At 51.0% G+C, this 18,336-nt stretch overlaps 1 protein-coding gene and 1 pseudogene across 4 annotated transcripts; one reads left to right on the top strand and one right to left on the bottom strand.

Annotated features, from left to right (window-relative positions):
• Positions 1–1,259: 1,259 nt before the first annotated feature.
• On the bottom strand, positions 1,260–17,251 carry ERGIC3 (ERGIC and golgi 3). Of its 4 annotated transcripts, none has more exons than XM_009216229.2 (14): positions 17,086–17,251; positions 16,878–16,948; positions 16,671–16,758; positions 16,330–16,449; positions 11,797–11,890; positions 10,630–10,795; positions 10,439–10,496; positions 4,654–4,668; positions 3,975–4,006; positions 2,769–2,865; positions 2,627–2,691; positions 1,782–1,936; positions 1,642–1,697; positions 1,260–1,466 (listed from the first exon to the last, which is right to left on the bottom strand). In XM_009216229.2, exons 1-14 carry the CDS (start codon positions 17,171–17,173, stop codon positions 1,387–1,389), a joined length of 1,185 nt encoding a protein of 394 aa, XP_009214493.1. In that variant the 5' UTR covers positions 17,174–17,251; the 3' UTR covers positions 1,260–1,386. The 4 variants fall into 4 exon arrangements, with proteins under 4 accessions (XP_009214493.1, XP_009214494.1, XP_009214495.1 ...); NM_001169094.1 differs by having other exon boundaries at positions 1,387–1,466; positions 1,782–1,918; positions 17,086–17,173; XM_009216230.2 differs by lacking the exon at positions 4,654–4,668.
• LOC101014089 lies at positions 14,475–14,913 on the top strand (annotated as a pseudogene).
• Positions 17,252–18,336: the final 1,085 nt, after the last annotated feature.

Here is an 18,336-nt window from a genome sequence, read left to right as displayed (position 1 = left end):
CAAGTGACTCTCACTGACCTTGGACACTCACCCAGGGTGCCACCCCTTCAACACCTGCTCCTGGAAGTCTTTCTTGCCAACGTGAGCTACCCGAGAGTCCAGCGCTTCCTCTGAATAAACCTATCACAGCCACTGACCCGTGGTCACGTGCTGTCCAAGGCTGGCGCTCCAGGTGGCAGAGAACAGATGTTCTTGGGTGGCTCAGGTGCTGGGGGCTTACTTGGAGAATGCACAGGGATAGAAGGCTGCCCCCATCCCCACTGCAGGGAAGAAAAGGGCCCCGGCAGCTAAGTTATGACCCTCTCTGAGCAGCTCCACCACGGCTCCTGTTCCTGCTGGCGGCCAGGTCCCTCTCACCTCACCTGTTTCTGGCTTCCACTGCTCCAGGACAGCTAAGGACCTGACAGACTCCATTAACCTGTCCATTCCTCACCATCCCTGAGAGAGGCTTCCATCAGAGCTGGATCTCGGGTCTGACTCCAGAGGTTCTGCTGTCACTACCTGACTTCGCTTCCTTTCCCCTTTCTCTTGCTTTTCCCCTGCCACAGTCTTAGATCAACATTCGAGATATGATCTGATAAACTGGTTGTTTAGGTACCCCTACCTCCCTGGGCCATAGACTGGTGAGGTCGCTGGGCCCTGCTTCTCCACATGTAGCCAGAGTTCTAACGAGAAACCCTGATTAGGCCCCAAGCCAGGGGTCTGGTGCTGGCCCTGCTCCAGAATGGCCACTGCTACCTTCCCACCTTCCCACCTTCCCACCTTGATGTTCAGTTTTGCTTCCACCTAGGAGACTGCAAAGGACCTGGAGGGACTCCTCACTGCAGTGAGAGCCAGCGTGGGCGGGGTTTGGCACAGAGTGGGATCAGTGAGTGTGACAGGATCAGGTGGACTGAGCCCAGGGTGGTGGAGAGCGACCCCAGCTTTACCCATCAATGAAGTGGCAAGCCCCAATCTGCACCCAGGACCCTGAATTAGTGGCCTGGGGGCCATGGTGGCTCCAGGAAGCTCACGCTAAAAAGGTCCAAGTGAGCCCTGGGGCTGAACCCAAGAGGTCTGAGGACCACAGTGGAGGGAGGGACCCAGGGCTGTGGGCTGGACATGAGTCTGGTTTGAATAAACCCCAGTCAGTCAACTAGGAGATGCCCATGTGGGGGCTCCTGAGGGCTCTGGGCCCCGATCCATCAGTCACGATTGCCTTCAATGAGTGGCCAGGATGAGGCTCTAGCCATGGCAAGGATCACACGGAGACCAGTGAGTACTATCACAATCAATAGATTTATCAACCTGGGGCTGGGGCTGACTGAGGAGGTGGAGGGTGGCAGAGGCTGGGGGACAACCACAAGCCAGGGAGAGACAGGAGACAGAGGAAGCGCTGAGGGGTGACTACGTTGTCTTCCCTAGATCAATTTTCTTCTGAATGGCTCGTGCTGAGTGGTAGATGAGTGAATCGATGAGTCCAGCCACTGGGAGAGAGACAAGGGCTGGCACTGGCCCAGTGAGGGCCTTGGCTTTTGACGCTGAGAGCCTTGTCACTTAACTGGCCAGGCCAGCATCTGCCCCTTCACCCCCAACCAAACCTGGGGCACCCAGGCTTTACTCTCCCCACCCTACAGCTCACAGACACCCTGGGCCTCTTACCTGTGAACATGCCCCCAATGATGGCGCACACGCCTGTCAGGAAGTGGGTGAAGGACCTGGTGGAGGGAGCGGGTGGGCTCAGCAGGCACACTCCTCCCTCAGGCTCAGGCCCCCAGAGGCCACTCTGCCCCTGCCCTCACCTGTGCTTCTCTGTCAGCTTCACCATCATCGGCGAGAGCTCATAGAGGACGAAGACTCCGGGAAGGCCCTGGTCGCCCAACAGCCCATTGGCGACCTTCTCATGTCTGGTCACAGAGAACTGATTTGTCCTCAGCACCTGGGGTGGGAGGGGAGCCTAGACCAGGGCTAGGGCTAGGACCTGGCTTCAGCCACCATCAGCCCTACCCCTGCTCCTTCCCCTTTCCTGCTGAGCCTTGACCGTGCGGGGAGAAAACATGGCACTGTGCTGGTGGCCTGCACTGCAAGGCCTGGCCTGCCAGACCCCCTCTCCTAGCCTTGGCCTCAGCCTTCCCCTCCAGATGCCAGCTCTTTACAGTTTACCTATCCTGGCAGCATTTAGTGGGTGTTCTCACAGGGGTCCAGGCTGAGAAGCAACTCTCCAAAGACGCACCACCAAGGCTGAACTGACTTCCTCTGCCCTCAGTCCCTTGCATCCTGCCACTCTGCTGAGATGCTGCTCCACAGGCCACGGCAGCCTCAGGAGCGGGTACACAGAGGCTTGCCCTGACTAACCCCCAGCCCAGGTAGACCACAGGGGACAGTGAGGCAGGCAGACGATGGGCACCAGAGGAACAGATGGAGGCGGTGAGGACAGCGCAAAGAGCAGACGCTTTGAATCGGACAGCCCCAGGCCTGCAATCTGGCTGGGAGGGCAAATCCCCCACCCTCTCTGGGCCTCAGTCTTTCATCCACCATGTGAGGACGAGGCAGTTTTCACTCCCCAGGCTGACGGAATAAAATGCAGGAACTCCAGTGCTTGGCAGCACGCAGGAGACTCTAGAGGGGAGGGAGCTCCCTGACTCACCTCTCCATCCACCTTCATGTACACAGTGGGCACCACCTTCACAAAGTACTGGAACATCATGGAGGCTGAGGGGAAAACAAAGCACTGGGTACGGGTGCCCGGCAGGCCTTCTGTGGCTGGGGGCTGCCTCCCGGGCTGGTACCTTGGGGTGCAGTGACATTGGTGTGGTCCAGGGGGTTCACAATGCCTGGATAGTCCTCCCCAAATGACAGGTGCTGGATGTAGTGGGTCATGTTGATCTGCAAACAACACCATCCAGAGCTCATCCAAAGCTCTGATGACAGTAGCAGACAGGGACACCTGGGTCTGTCTGTGGAGATGTGGGAGAAAGGGGAGGCTATGGCCCTAAGGGGACAACATCCCTGGGACAGGTATCCCCCACTCCTCACCTAGAAACTCTTCTTTCCACAGCCTGCAAACTCCTGGGGTTCCAGAATTTTTTTTTTTTTTTTTTTTTTTTGAGACAAAGTCTTACTCTGTTGCCCAGGCTGGAGAGCAGTGGCGTGATCTGGGCTCACTGCCTCTGCCTCCTGGGTTCAAGCAATTCTCTTGCCTCAGCCTCCTGAGTAGCTGTTACAGGTGTGTGCTGCCATACCCAACTAATCTTTGTATTTTTAGTAGAGATGGGGGTTTCACCAAGTTGACCAGGCTGGTCTCGAACTCCTGACCTCAGGTGATCCGCCTGCCTCAGACTCCCAAAGTGCTGGGATTATAGGCATGAGCCACCATGGCTGGCCAGGTTTCAGATTTCTTAAAATACCAGCTTCACTCATACGTTAGGCACACACAGAGTGGCAGGTGCTGGTTTTGCCTGGAGGTCCAGGCTATGGAGGCTGAGTCTGGAGGCTGTGAGCCCCCAGAGGCACTCCCTTCTTGCTCCCCTGTGTATCCAACTCAGTCACTGGAAGGATCTTTCAGAAAATACAAGTCTGATGATGTCATGACTCTGCTTAAAGAAGGCCAACAGCTTTCCACTGTTCTCAGGAGAAAGATGTGACTCCTCAGCGTGGCCTCTGAGTCCTGTGTGGTCTAGTCCCTGCTGACTTCTCCAGCCTCACGCATCCACACCTGCCCTGCAGTTCCTTAGAAGGGCCACGATCCCACCTGACCTTGTGCTGAGGTCTGTCTGTCTAGCATGCTCTTATCCAACCCCAACCTTGCCCCTAGCCTGCTCAGAGCTCAGTTCAAAAGTCACTCTCACTTAACCCTCAGGCTGGATCCCCATTCAGAACATGGTGTATTTTTCTATAAGCACTCCCTGATCCCAGGATGTTCCTACAAGGAAATGAAGGCAGCAACCAAGCCTCCCACCCCCACCTGCCCTCCATGGTTTCCATCTGGTACGTACGTTGTCAAGGCCAAAGCTCTGCAAGTCATGGACTAGGAAAGAAGGGAGAAGGTGTCATTAGTAGGAGCAGCATTGGCCTCCTCACTCCTCCCTCTAGACTGCAAACCACCTGTCTTCTCTGACCCCTCACTCCCTCTCCAGCCTGGCCTCTCCTGGTCCTGCTTAAGGACGGCCGGAAAGGGCAAGCCTTGGGCCTGTGTGAGAGTTCATGCCCTCCTCAGGAGTCATAAGAACAGACCCTGGTTCCTCCCTGACATCCACAGGGAACTCTAGGCCTTCACTCCCAGCATGGCCCTGCCTGCATCTCCAAAAACAAAACCCACTGACTATGGGCTCTCACTAACTGGAGCTGATGGCAAATCACTGAACCTCAAAGTGAGGTAGGACCCGAGAATGCCATCCACTCGTTCCCTGCCTCCACCCTCAAAGGTCCCCAGAGGAAATCCCATGGGGACCCTGTACCAACTGTTCCAGAACAAGTTACTCCTGCCCTCTAGCCTCAATCCCTCCTGCTGCAAGGAACCATACTTCAAAGATACATCCCAGTCCTTTTTATAGTCACCCAGCAACCAGGTCAGAGAAGACCCAATCACAGACCCATCCAACCTCCCCGCATCCCGGTAGGGCAGGCTGCCCCAGAAGTGGGGGCTTGGCCTCCCTGGGGGGCGGGGCCACTTACTCTCCACAGCATGTACTGCAGCATGGGGGAGGGAGGAGAGAGAAGACAGATTCAGAGCTTCACAATAAGAACTATGGAGCAAGACATGTGGCAGGAAGGAAGACAGGAACATTCTGCCTCAGCAACACAGTCTGGCCCCAGCTAACAAGCCTCCACCTGGGCCCCTCCTCGAGAGTGAACTAATCTGGCCAGAGAGGAGCAGGAGACAGAGTGGCCTAGGAAAGACAAGAGGCCTAGAGCCCAAGGAGCCAAGTTCCTGACTGTATGGCCTTGGGCAAATCACTTGCCCTTTCTGGGCCTCAGTGTTCTCCTTTGCAAAGGGCTGTCCTAAGGATCAGGTGGGATCTAAGATGGAAAAATACTTGTAAAATTTACACTGTAAGAGATTATTACCCACCCCGGCCCCAATCAACAAGGATATTAGAAACTCACTCCCAGGCCTCAATTCAGCCAGATCTCTGGCCTTAGGCAAGTGTAGCTTTGTGTTTATACATCCTTCCAGGTACAGAGCACCCCTGGCCCTGGGATCCACAAGTCTAACAGTCCCAGGCCGAGAGGCTGCCATTCTGGCTCTGTGTCCTACTGAGTGCCTGCCAGGCCTTGTGCCAACAGCTTGACACTGATCATCTTCCTATCATCCCAGCAAGACCCTTTTCTCCCAGCTTCCTCCAAAGTGAAGAGGGGGTTCCAGAGCTCTAGAGGGTCCTCCAGCACCCACCCCCACAGGCTGCCCTGAAGACCAGCAGAGCTACCCTCCTGTTCACCTCAACCACTTTGAGAGGCCATCTTCACAGCCTGGGCTCTGTCACCACGCGGCTCTGTCCAAGCTTTACTGTGACCCCAACTCCCACCTTCCCCAGCCCTGCCTTCAACCCCTGGGTTCCTCTTCACTTTCTTGCTTCAGCCTGGCTCTTCCTTCCAGGCACTAACTCCCTGGCATCCCCTCAACGTGTGACTGTCTTCTCTCCATACACAACCTCCTCCCTGGCCTAAAGAGAAGTCTGTCTTCCTCCTTACTGCCACTTCCAGATCACTTTCCCTTTATCTGCCTTAAAAATGCAAAATGGCTCACATCTCTAATCCCACCACTTTGGGAGGCCAAGCAGGAAGATCACTTGAGCCCAGGAGCCTGTTAACATGGCAAGACCTTGTCTCTGCGAAAAAAAAAAGGAAAAATGAGCCAAGCATGGTGGCATGTGCCTGTGGTCTCAGCTCCTTGGGAGGCTGAGGTGGGAGGATCTCTTGAGTCCAGGAGGTCAAGGCTACAGTGAGCCAAGATCACACCATGGCATTCCAGTCTAAAAAAAAAAATCCCCAGCTTTGAAGCTCATGACAAAGCAGCCCTGCTTGTTTCAGTCACCTAGATATCTACATGGAGCCTCCAGGACTGTTCTCCCCTGCCATTTTTCAACAGCTTGGGCAACTGCCTGCCACTCTCTCCTGTACTACCTCTGTCAGTTTCTAGTGATTTCCATATCCACGTAGATGATCCTTCTAGTACCCTGGCCTCCCAGTTCCTGGACATCCTTTCCTTCCTGATCTTGTGCTCTGCCTACCTGAGCCACTTGATCTGTTGGCCATTCCCTAAGCTTTGTCATTAACAAAGCCCCTTCCGTGACTTCACTTTCAAGCAACTCATGTTCCACTAGCTTTCTAATTTCCTCCAGTCCACCAATTCTGATAACTTGTTGACACCACACTCAGGACTTGCAGTCCCTTGTTCCTCCTGCCCCTCACTGGCTTCCCCACATCCTGTCTTTCCTCCTTTCCTAACTTATAGGCTGTGGTCCAGAATCAGGATGACTTCTTTACATATTTGACTCCCTCACCATTGCAGGCACCTGGCAACACCAAACCCAAGGCGATTCCAACGTTCTGTCTACTGAGTCCATTCCCACACAGATGACCACGCTGACTGCTCTCTTTCCATTCACAGCCGCAGACTCCAGGGAGACCCTAGTGCTGCATCAATCTTATCCGTCTCCCCAGTCCACGCATTCTCCCATCCCCAAATGACCAGTCACACCTTTTCTTTCAAATTTCCAATACCTCCTTCCCTCTCTTCTCATTCTCAACTGAGGACCTTCCTTCCTACAACACAGAGAAGACAGGAGGACTCAGAAGAGACTCTCCATGTACTTTTGCCACCCCAGCTACCACCCTACCTGGACCTACAGAGCCTGCCTTTCCTCCTGTTGCTAAGTTTGGCCTTTCCACATGTGTAAGGCACCAGATTCTGTCTTCTTTCTCCAGGACTTCACTCCGGTCATTGTTTGTCTCGTCTCTAGAGCATCACTTATGGTCTCTTTAGTCAGTAATTTCCAACGGCATATTAACATTTTGCTACATCACTGTCCTTAGAAAAGCCTCCGTCGACTCTACATTTCCCTCCAGCTTCAGTTCATGCTCTCTCCTCCCCTAAGCAGATTCCACTATAGAACTGTCAGTACTCACTGGCTCCAACTCCTCTCCCATTCCCTCCTGGACCCACTCGAGGGTGGTCCTATCACACCCCTCCAATGACTCAGGCAAGGCTATAATAAATGACTGTTACATTGTATATCCCATGGCCAATTCCTGCTAGACATCCAGAAGCATCTGATGCGGTATCTGAAACACCTGTCAGAGTGTGGCATCCTGCCACATCCTGCCTGGCTTACACTCCTCCTCCACCAAGGTTTCTTACTGGTCTCCCCTGTCAGTTCCCCCGACACCTTTAGCCTCTAATGTGGGAGGCCTGGCACCCAGCCCTTTGAGCTCCCCTCTTTTCCATCTACCCTCCCCTCCAGGGTGATTTCATCCAGTCCCGTGGCTGGATGATGCCAACATTTGCATCTCCAGGCAAGTCCTCTCCCTGAACTCCAGGCTTGAATGGAAAACTACTTACTTGACACCTTGTGTGTCTAGAAGGACACCTAGACGCTAGTGGTCTGAACGCGTCAAAAGCCGAATACCAGCTGTAAGATCCCATTTCCGAACATCTAAACCTGCCTTGAATCTTCCTCATCTTGTTAAATGGCAACTCCATCCTTTTCTTTTCTTTTTTTTTTTTTTAATGGAGATGGAATCTTGCTCTGTCACCCAAGCTGGAGTGAAATGGCATCATCTCAGCTTACTGCAACATCCGCCTCCCAGGTTCAAGCAATTCTCCTACCTCAGCCTCCTGAGTAGCTGGGACTACAGGCGCACACTACCACACCCGGCTGATTTTTTGTATTTTTAGTAGAGACAGGGTTTCACCATGTTGGTCAGGCTGGTCTCTAACTCCTGAGCTCAGGCAATCCACCTGCCTCGGCTTCCCAAAGTGCTAGGATTATAGGCAACTCCATCCTTCTTACTACTCAGGTACAAAACTTTGAAGGTATCCCTGACTCCTTTTTCCTTTGTCCCTAATGCCCATCAGAAACTCTTCTCAGCTCTACCTTCAAAATACATCCAGAAGCCAGTCACTTCCCACCACTTCCACTGCCACTCTGGGCTGAGCCCCACCATCTTTTGCCTGGATTGATCACTGCAAGAGCCTCCTAAAGGGACTCTCTGCTTCTGTCCTTTCCCCTGTCCAGTCTTGTCCACAGAGCAGCTGGAGAGCCGCTTACCTTTTAAGTTAAGTTGGATCATCCCTCACCTTCTTCAAAGCCCTACAACGGCTTCTCATCTCATGCAGAGTAAAGGCCTGAGTCCCTACAATGCCCCCGCAAGCCCTGCATGATATGGCCCTGTGACCTCTCTCACTTTTTTTTTTTTTTTGAGACGGAGTCTTGCTCTGTTACCCAGGCTGGAGTGCAATGGCACGATCTCAGCTCACTGTAACTTCCACCTCCCAGGTTCAAGAAATTCTCATGCCTCAGCCTCCCGAGTAGCTGGGTTTATAGGTGTGCGCCACCACACCCAGCTAATTTTTGTATTTTTAGTAGAGACAGGGTTTCACCATGTTGGCCAGGGTGGTCTTGCACTCCTGACCTCAGGTGACCCACACGCCTCGGCCTCCCAAAGTGCTGGGATTACAGGTGTGGGTGACTGCACCCGGCCTCTCTCACTTCATTTCTAAGCATGCTCCTCTGCTCCAGCCACCCTGACCTTCTTACTATATCTTGAACTTGCCAAGCACATTCTAGCCTCAGGAATTTGCATTTACTGTTATCTCTGCTTGTAACACTTCCTCCCCAGACATCCATATGGCTGGCTCCCTCACTGTCTTCAGGTCTTTGCTCAAATATTACCTCATCAAGGAGTCTTTCCCTGACCTCCATATTTAAAATAGGACCCTCCCTGCCCTACCCTAGCCCCTCCCCACTACCATCTTTATCCTGCCTTGTTTTGGTCCACATGACTTAACAGCATCTGATAATACCATACACAGATGCTTCCTGACCTACACTGGGGTTAGGTCCCAATAAACTCATTGTAAGTTGGCCAGGTACAGTGGCTCATGCCTGTAATCCCAGCACTTTGGGAGGCCGAGGTGGGCGGATCACTTGAGGTCAGGAGTTGGGCTCAGCCTGGCCAGCATGAAACCCCATCTCTAGTAAAATACAAAAGGGTTGTGGCGAGCAGTTAGCTCAGCCTGTAATCCCAGCACTTTGGGAGGCGGCGGGTGGATCCGGGTCAGAATCCGAGACCATCCTGGCTAACATAGTGAAACCCGTCTCTACTAAAATACAAAAACTAGCCGGGCATGGTGGTGGCAGGCTGTAGTCTCCAGCTACTTGGGAGGCTGAGGCGGGAGAATAAGTGAACCAGGAGGCCGGGCTTTACAGTGAGCCCGAGATCATGCCACTGCACTCCAGCCTGGGAGCACAGCGAGACTCCATCTCAAAAAAAAAAAAACAAAAGTTAGCTGGGCGTGGTGGCACGCACCTGTAGACCCAGCTACTCAGGAGGCTGAGGCAGGAGAATCATTTGAACCCGGGAGATGGAGGTTGCAGTGAGTCAAGATCATGCCACTGCACTCCAGCCTGGGCGACAGAGTGAGACTCAAAAAAAAAAAAAAAAAGAAAAAGAAAATATCGTTAAGTGAAAAATGCATGTAATACCCATCATAAAGTAAAAAATTACAAGATGAATCATTTTTAATTGGGGACTATTTATATTTTATATACTTATTGTCTATTTCTTTACTAGAATGTTCTGAGGGCACAGACTCTGTTCACTACTATACCCTTAGCAACTAGACTAGTAGGTGATTACTAAATATTTTGTGAATGCCTGAATGAACAAATGAATGAGAATAAATCTCATTTGTTCACCCCAGCAGCCCTATGAGTGGGTACTATTATCATCATCCCCATTTTGCAGAAGAAGCACCTGAATAGGGCTCAGTATTTCCCAAATATGACATAGCTCAGGAGTGGCAGAACCTGTGCTCCAACCTAGCTCTGCTTCTCCCAAAGCCTCATGCACAGGTCATCGTCGGACACTGGCGGCTACCATCTCAACAAGCACCTACCACAAGCCAGGCTCCGTGCTATCATCTTTAACCTGCACACACACCCTGTGAGATTAAGTGCCCTCATCACCATTTTATAAAGTAGAAAACAGGAATCAAAAAGATGAAGAAATCTTCTCAAAGTCACACAGCCAATAAGGTCTGAAACTGGTATCTGAATGCAGGCAGTCTGGCTCCTCGGCCTGTGCTCTTAGCCACTGTGCCAAACTGCTGCCGAGATGGCCTGCTCTGGCCAAATGGTTGCCAAAGGCAAATGAGCAGCAGGCAGGAGAGGACCACTCAAACTCACCAAGAAGGTAGCCAGCATCTAAATCTCTCCAGCAGGGGCAGATCACTCACCGTGCACATGGGACTGCTGGAAGCTCTTCCCAGGGGCAAAGTGGAAGTTTCCGGCCACCTGTAAGGAACATTCTCTCTCATTCTCTGGCTGTGTCCTCCTTTTGCCTACTCAGAGCCTGAGTGGGCCCTCGGTTCCCAGTGGAGCTTGCCCAGCCCAGCTGGACCTATCTTGCCTTGATCCCTCCTGATACCTTATTGACCTCCAAGAAGCCGTACACCTGGCAGCCTTCATTCTTCTGCTCCTGCATCTTCTGGCTGAAGCCCTCTCGCCGGCACTGCTCAATAGTATCTGGGTTCTTGAAGGCCCAGCCTCGACGGCGATATGCCTCCCGCACATCTTCACAGGTGTTACAGCACCTGTAGGGCAGGGAGTGACGGTGAGAGTGTCAAAGAGGCACAAGTCCAGTGCTGGCATCTGGGGAAATAGAGCCCGAGCAGCTCTGCCTGCTAATGAAGGCTCTGCTAGACTCATCCCTGACCACCAAACATTCTCCAAATGTGTTTCCTCAGTGGCAGAAGGACTGTTTTCTTTTTTTAATTTTTAAAATTTTCTGTAGAGATAGGGTCTTGCTGTGTTGCCCAGGCTGGTCTCAAACTCCTGAGCTCAAGTGATTCACCTACCTCGGCCTCCCAAAGTGCTAGGGGTTACAGGTGTGAGCCATTGTGCCCAGAGTAGGACTGTGAAAAATATATATTCCCATTGTTTGGGGTGATGACAAGTTTTAGGACAGACAGTGGTGACTGGATGACACTATGAAGATACCTAATGCCACTGAGTTGCACACTTAAAAATCGTTAAAATGGTATATTTTGTGTCACATATTTTTCCACAACCAAAAAAGATGGAAGTACATATTCCCAGGCCCCACTCCAGACCTGCTGAATCAGTCTTGTGGAAGTCAGGGCCTGGGAAACACAGCAGTAGTTACCAGATACTGAGGGTCTGATAATCTGGGCCGGACCTTCCACCTCAGTGATTTACACACAGTATACAGCTAATCCATATGTGACTCTTACAAGAAGATGTTATTATCATCCCTCTTCACATAGAGAGGTTACATGGCTTGGCCCAACGAAACAGGGGAAGAACCCAGGCAGCCGGACTCCAGAGACCACCTGTGAACCGTTTCTCTAGGCAGAAGAGCAGAGACCACTTCAGCTTCATCTCTAGGTCTGCAGCTCCCAGGTGGGGCCTGGTCACAAAGCCTCAGTCACCTGCACCAGGATCAATGACAGAGGCACATACCCGCCCACTCTAGATTCTTGGTCTGACCTCCCCAGCTGCCAGTCTGACTGAGGCTAAGGCTGACTGACACACGGCACCTGATGGAAACCCTGCTCCCACTCCCCCGGCTCACTTGATATCTTCTGCCTCAGCACCATAGCAGCTCTCACAGCGATCAGGGTCCAGGGAGTCAGGGTCAAACACCGTCACCTCGACTTTCCCAAGCTCTAAGGGGAGGGGAGAAGCAGAGGCATCAGCTGGGGCCAGACACAGTGAAATTGGTGGCCCCAGTCCCTGCACAAGCTCTTTGGCCAGCGGCCTGGGGATAAATAAAAGTTATAATAATAACTAATATTCATGTAGTACATGCTACGGGTCAGGCACTAAGTACTTCTACATACTTATCAATTCTTTTAATAAAAGAAACAGTAAGAAAACAGTTAACAGTAAATACTGAACATTAGCTGGGTACAGATCACTGTACTTCACAACCATCGTCTCATTTCATCCCCACAATGACTCTTTGAAGGTGGGGGTAATTATCCCTGTTTTATTGAGAAGATGCTGAGGCTCACTGATGAGAAGTGACTTTGCCCAATGCAACTGAGGAAACGGATTTCAGCTAATTCCAACATGTATGCCACTAACCTCCTTGCCATGATGCTTCTCCTCAGACCTCTCCCTCTGCACCGGCTCCTTGCCTCACTCTAGTCACCCCATCATAACTGGTGATTTCAATACTGAATACTGACCTCCCAACTCATGAGAATCTTGATTTTGCCATCTCACCTTGGCTACCCATTTCCATAATCATACCTAGATCCTGTCATTGCCAATAACTGCAAACCTTCCCAAATTCAACTTCAAGTGTCTGAGTCTTCAACTACTTACCCTTATTTTCCCAGTTCACTATTTAGTACCTGAAATCCACCAATTCTTTGACACTACTGACACTATCATGTCCTCACTTCCCTCCTTAAATCCCATGGTCCACTGTAATTATTCTCTTGCACATAACCGCAACTCCCTGTTCCTCTCATCTTTCGTTTTACAAATCCAGCAAAACCCAAACCCTGGTTCCATTCTGTACCTACTTCTGTACCACTTCTGTTCCACTCTGTACCTACTCCTTGCCTGAAACTCCCTTAGGACTGCCTGGCAATTCCACTTCATTCCTCTAATCGGTTCACTCTCCCATTCTCTAAGGTGACTTAGACCTTCTCCTCTCTCCTTAGGCTCCCAAAACCTTCCTTTCTTCACTTAGCTAATGTCCTTGCTTTCAATTTCCACTACGAAAAGAGAAGCAACAGAACTTCACTTGCTCTCACCACCAAACCCACCATCTTACCACTTTCTCCTTTAAAACCCCGCCCCATTTCTCAGCTCTCCCTTACAGTGAAACTCCAAAAGTCATCTATAGGTAATGTCTCCACTTCCTTTATTGCTCTTTGATCAGATTCTCATCCTCAACAGTATCAAAATTGTTCCTTTCAAAGTCTCCAGGAATCTCTGTGTTGTCAATTTCAATGGTCAATTCTCACTCCTCGTTTTACTGGACTATCAGTAGCTTCTGATACAACTGCTCACTCTCTTCTTGAAACTCTCTCCACTTGGCTTTTGGGACACCTCTTGGTTCTTCTATGTCAATGGCTAATCTGTCTCAATCTTCCTTCCTGTCCTGACTTTAAATAATTAGAGATGCCCAGGGTACAGGCCCTAGACCTCTCCTCTACCTACATTTACTCCCTAGTTTCCTCACTTAGTCCAATTGTTTAAACTACCCTCTACCTACTGATAACTCCTCTAAATTCTAGACTGGTACATCTAATTGCCTCTTAATATCACCAGAGTATAAAATAGGAACCCCAAATTTACCCAAACCTAAGATTCCTCTTTCCCCCAAATCCTGACCTTACTCTGTGGAAACTAGTTTCCAAGATGACTTCAATGATCCCCACTTCCTAGTATTCACACCCTTATGTAGTCCTCTCCCACAACAGGCTGACCTGTGTAACCACTAGTTTATTGCAGAAATGATGGTATACAACTTCTGAGGTTAGGTCATAAAAAAGGTTACAGTTTTTTTTGTTGTTGTTGAGATGGAGTTTCACTCTTGTTGCCCAGGCTTGAGTGCAGTGGCGCAATCTCGGCTCACTGCAACCTCCACCTCTCAGGTTCAAGCAATTCTCCTGCCTCAGCCTCCCGAGTAGCTGGAATTACAGTTGCCTGCCACCATGCCCGGCTAATTCTTTTTTTTTTTTTTTTTTTTTTTTGTATTTTTAGTAGCGATGGGATTTTACCATGGTGGCCAGACTGGTCTCGAACTCCTGACTTCAGGTGATCCAACTGCCTCAGCCTCCAAAAGTGTTGGAACTACAAGGAGTGAGCCACCATGCCTGGCCGAAGGTTATGGTTTCTACTTTGTTCTCTCTCAGCTCACTTACAAGATCCAAGTGGGGGAAGCCAGTTGCCATGATGTAAGGACACACAAGCAGCCCTACTGAGAGGTCCATGTGGTGAGGCACTGCGGCATCCGGCCAACAGCCCTATGAGTGAGCCCTTTAAAAGTAGATCCCTGGCTGGGCATGGTGGCTCATGCCTGTAATCCCAGCACTCTGGGAGGCCGAGGCGGGTGGATCACCTGAGGTCAGGAGTTTGAGACCAGCCTGGCCACCATGGCGAAACCCTGTTTCTACTAAAAATACAAAAATTGGCTGAGTGTGTTGGCTGGCGCCTGTAATCCCAGCTACTCGGAAGGCTGAGGCAGGAGAATCACCTGAAGCCGGGAGGCAGAGGTTGCGGTGAGCTGAGATCGCACCATGGCACTCCAGCCTGGGTGACAAAGTGAGACTCTCAAAAAAAAAAAAAAAAAAGTAGATCCCTGCATGCCACCCGCCCTTCTGCCACAGCTGTCATTGGAGAGCAGCAGCCATGGCTCTGTGCTACCCGCTATGGCTATGTGCCTCGACAAGGGCCACAAGATGACCAAGAATATGAGCAAGCCAAGGCACAGCCGCCGCCGTGGGCACCTGACCAAATACACCAAATTCATGTGGGACATGATCCAAGAGGTGTGTGGTTTTGCCCCGTATGAGCAGCACGCCATGGAGTTACTGAAGGTCTCCAACGACAAACGGGCCCTCAAGTTCATCAAGAAAAGAGCGGGGCACACATACGCGCCAAGAGGAGGGAGGAGGAGCTGAGCAACATCCCGGCCATCATGAGGAAAGCTGCTGCCAAGAGAGACTGAGCCCCCTGCCCCGCCCTCTCTCTGAAATAAAGAACAGCTTGACAGAAAAAAAATAAATTTAAACAACAAATAAGTAGGCCAGGCGCAATGGCTCACGCCTGTAATCCCAACACTTTGGGAAGCTGAGGCGGACAGATCACGAGGTCAAGAGATCAAGACCATCCTGCCTAACAAGGTGCAACCCCATCTCTACTGAAAATACAAAAAATTAGCTGGGCGTGGTGGCACACGCCGGTTATCCCAAATACTCAGGAGGCTGAGGCAGGAGAATCACTGGAACCTGGGAGGCAGAAGTTGCAGTGAGCCAAGATCGTGCCACTGCACTCCAGCCTGGGTGACAGAGTGAGACTCTGTCTCGAGATAGATAGATAAAGTAGATCCTGCAGTTCCCCATCAATCCTTAGAAGACTGCAACCTCAGGAGATACCCTAAACCCAAATCACCCAAACAAGCCACTCCTAAATTCCTCACCCAGGGAAACCGAAAAAACAAATTTTTATTGTATCAAACTACTAACTTTTGGAGTACTTTGTTACACAGTAGTGGATATCTAATAGCCCACCAAAAAAACCTTCTCCTCCAGTCATCTCCATCTCAAGTCATTCATTTGCTCAGGCTGAAAGCGTTGGAATCCACAACCATGACTTTGCTCTCTTACACTCCATATCCAATCCTATAGCAAATTATGTTGGTTCCACTGGTGTCCTGTATTTATCTGCTGAAACAACAAATGATAAAACTCCCCACCAGAGTAATCTCTAAGGTGTTAGAAATCCCAGCTTTGAGGACGGTTTTGCTGTGGTGGGAAACTGAGTTAACGGAGGCAAGAAAGGAAGGTAAAAGTGGGTCCCCACTCTGTAACCAGGCATTTTACACATATTACTTCATTGGTCTTACAATTCCATGTGGTTGGTACTACTGTTTTATCACCACTTTCTAGCTGAAGCTCACAGACTGCAGGAGACAAAGTTAGATGTGAACCCAGGCAATGTGACTTGAGAACCTCAATTCTAATCTTAAACCGCCTGCATTCCAAAGGGGAAGGACATTAAGGGCTGAATTCAGCCGATGGGCTGGGAAAGCAAACACTCAGAGAAGCCTGGGTCCATCTAGACAGTTCTACCAAGGTAAGAGCACATAAGACCTATCTTCAAACCTCTCATATTCAAACTACCATGTGCAGGTATTGAGGACCTCTGAGAATAGCAGCCAGGTAGATTACCCGACTCAATATGTATAGAGGATTTTAGCTCACTCTGACTCTTACTAAGCTGGGGGACCCTAGGCAAGTCACTTGACTTCTCTAGGTCTTAGTTGTTTAATATATCACTATGCCTGCCACAGTCCACTTGCCAGCATGTAGGCTTGGGAACGTCCAGCTTTGGGATCTGAGACCCAGCCCCTTCCCCTGGTTACCATGCCGCTCAGCCTCTGAGCTCACGGGGATGCCATCTTTGTCTAGTCGTTGCTTGAACAGGTTGTGTTCCACATCCAGCTGCTGTTCCCCAGCCACATCCATGGCATCAATACTCAGATCTGGAAGCAGTAAAGTCAGGCTAAGGTACTGGGACCCTAGGGACAAGGGGATGTGGGTTTTGGAGGGGAAGGGGATACTGGGCCTGTCCTGGGGCAGAACGGGATTAGGAGAAGGAGGTTGTCCTGGGGTCCAGTCCAGAACCTAAGGGTGGAGGTGTGAATCTGGCAGCCCACATGAGAACCCTGGGTCTCTCCACTTCCATCCATGGTGAGGTACTCACAGGCACAAGGCATGTGTGGAAAAAGTACATCAATGTTGATCTTCAGTTTATCTCCCCGCGACTTGTCCACGTAGAGCTCAGGATGCACCTGGCGCAGCGATGCCTCAGTAAGACTTGGCCCCAAACCTCTCCTTCCCCACTCCCACCCCTAAAGGTCCTACCCTTAGAACGCCAAGCCCCGCCCACGCACTAAGCCCCGCCCCTTACCTCCGTGGTGAGGTAATACTGCAGCTCGGACAGGAACAGTAGCAGCATGAGAAGGCCACTGACAATGGTCACTGCAGGACAAGGGGCGAGGTTCAGAATGGCCTCGAATCCGCTCCCTTAGACACCGGCAGGCCAGTCAGAGTCCAGGAGCCCGGGTCAAGCTCTAGGACGCCCCCCTCCCCGCGACCCCGGCCTCGCCGCGGCCTACCCGTGGCGCCCCCGCAGGTCTTGACCCGGAAGTCCTCCAAAGTCTTGGGGTAGGCATCGAACTGCTTCAGCTTCCCCAGCGCCTCCATGGGGACCGGCCGGAAAGGGGACGCCAGCCGGCCCGCCCCTACAGATTCCCTCTTCCGGCCTGGAGCCACGCCCCCCTCTTTTTCCTCACGCAGGCGCAGCAAGCCGCACCCTTGGCCCCACCTTTAGCCGCGTTCTCTTACCGGCGGCCCCGCCCACCAATGCTGTCACGCCCCCTTGCGCGGGCAATTGGGTCTGGACGCTACTGCCCGGGCCTCTGCTGTCCGGGGTGGATCTTCTGAGGACCGGGGTGCGAGGAGTTCTCTGCGGGGTTAGAAACGCCAATAGCACCGTTCGTGTGCCTTGTGCTCGGAACTGCGCCAAGTGTTTCAGACTCTTGGAACATCTTGAAATATACTGGAACAGTAGTTTTTCGAGTGTACCGGTCCGGCCGCATCATTATCAACTGATTACCTATTAGAAATATAAATAATTGATTCCCACCTACTGAAGCCGAAACGCTGGGAATGGCACCCGGGTGATTCTGATGTAAAGTAAGGATGTCCGCTCTGAAAGCAGGTGTGACTTATCTCCGTTTTCCAAAGAGCAAACTGTGACCTGGAGAAGTTAAAAAACTTGCCCAAGATCACAGCCAATTAATAGCAGGACCTGCTTCCAGCCCAGTTCTTCTGGACCTCAGAGTACTCTGGGAACCAGGGTCTTCTGGGGTGATTTTACCTAAACAGCGTCCCAGTGCTTCTCCTGAGCGCTGCTTTCTGAATATTACCCTAAATTGCTCTCCAGGCCCTGGGATCCTCACGGACACACTCTGCCACTCCAGGTTTAGACTCAAGTGATGTGGAGCTTAAGCTGTCCCTAACAATTCCCATTGCAGCGCAGTGTCTCTAGAGGGACAGCTCCCACAGTAATGCAGCTGCAATGAGTAAGATATAAAAGCTCATAGGCTTTCATACAGGAATTCCACTTTAGGAAGTAAAAGCACCATGTCAAGGTTAATAGAAAAAATTTAAAAAAGAAAACATAAGCAGCTATCCAAGATTAATAGAAAAAAAATTTTAATAAAAATAAGGATAAAAGTACCATGATCTGGGTGGTTGTTACACCTTAGGATACTGAATCTGTCTCTTAACGATTTTAAGTGCACCACGTCATGAAGATGTATGCATCAGATTGTTCAATAGCAAAAATCTGGAACCAGCCAGAA

The sequence above is a fragment of the Papio anubis genome, chromosome 16 (genome assembly GCF_008728515.1).
Source record: "Papio anubis isolate 15944 chromosome 16, Panubis1.0, whole genome shotgun sequence".
Lineage (NCBI taxonomy): Eukaryota > Metazoa > Chordata > Mammalia > Primates > Cercopithecidae > Papio > Papio anubis.
Note: the sequence above shows the minus strand (reverse complement) of the source record. Positions and strands in the feature narration are given on the sequence as shown.

Excerpts from the sequence above, each read along its gene's own strand:
- ERGIC3 (XM_009216229.2), bottom strand. The coding sequence starts at position 17,173 with ATGGAGGCGCTGGGGAAGCTGAAGCAGTTCGATGCCTACCCCAAGACT. Across the intron at positions 16,759-16,877 it reads AGTATTACCTCACCACGGAG|GTGCATCCTGAGCTCTACGT; the intron begins GTAAGGGGCGGG and ends TCGCTGCGCCAG. Across the intron at positions 1,467-1,641 it reads CATTGGGGGCATGTTCACAG|TGGCTGGACTCATCGATTCA; the intron begins GTAAGAGGCCCA and ends TCTCTCTCCCAG.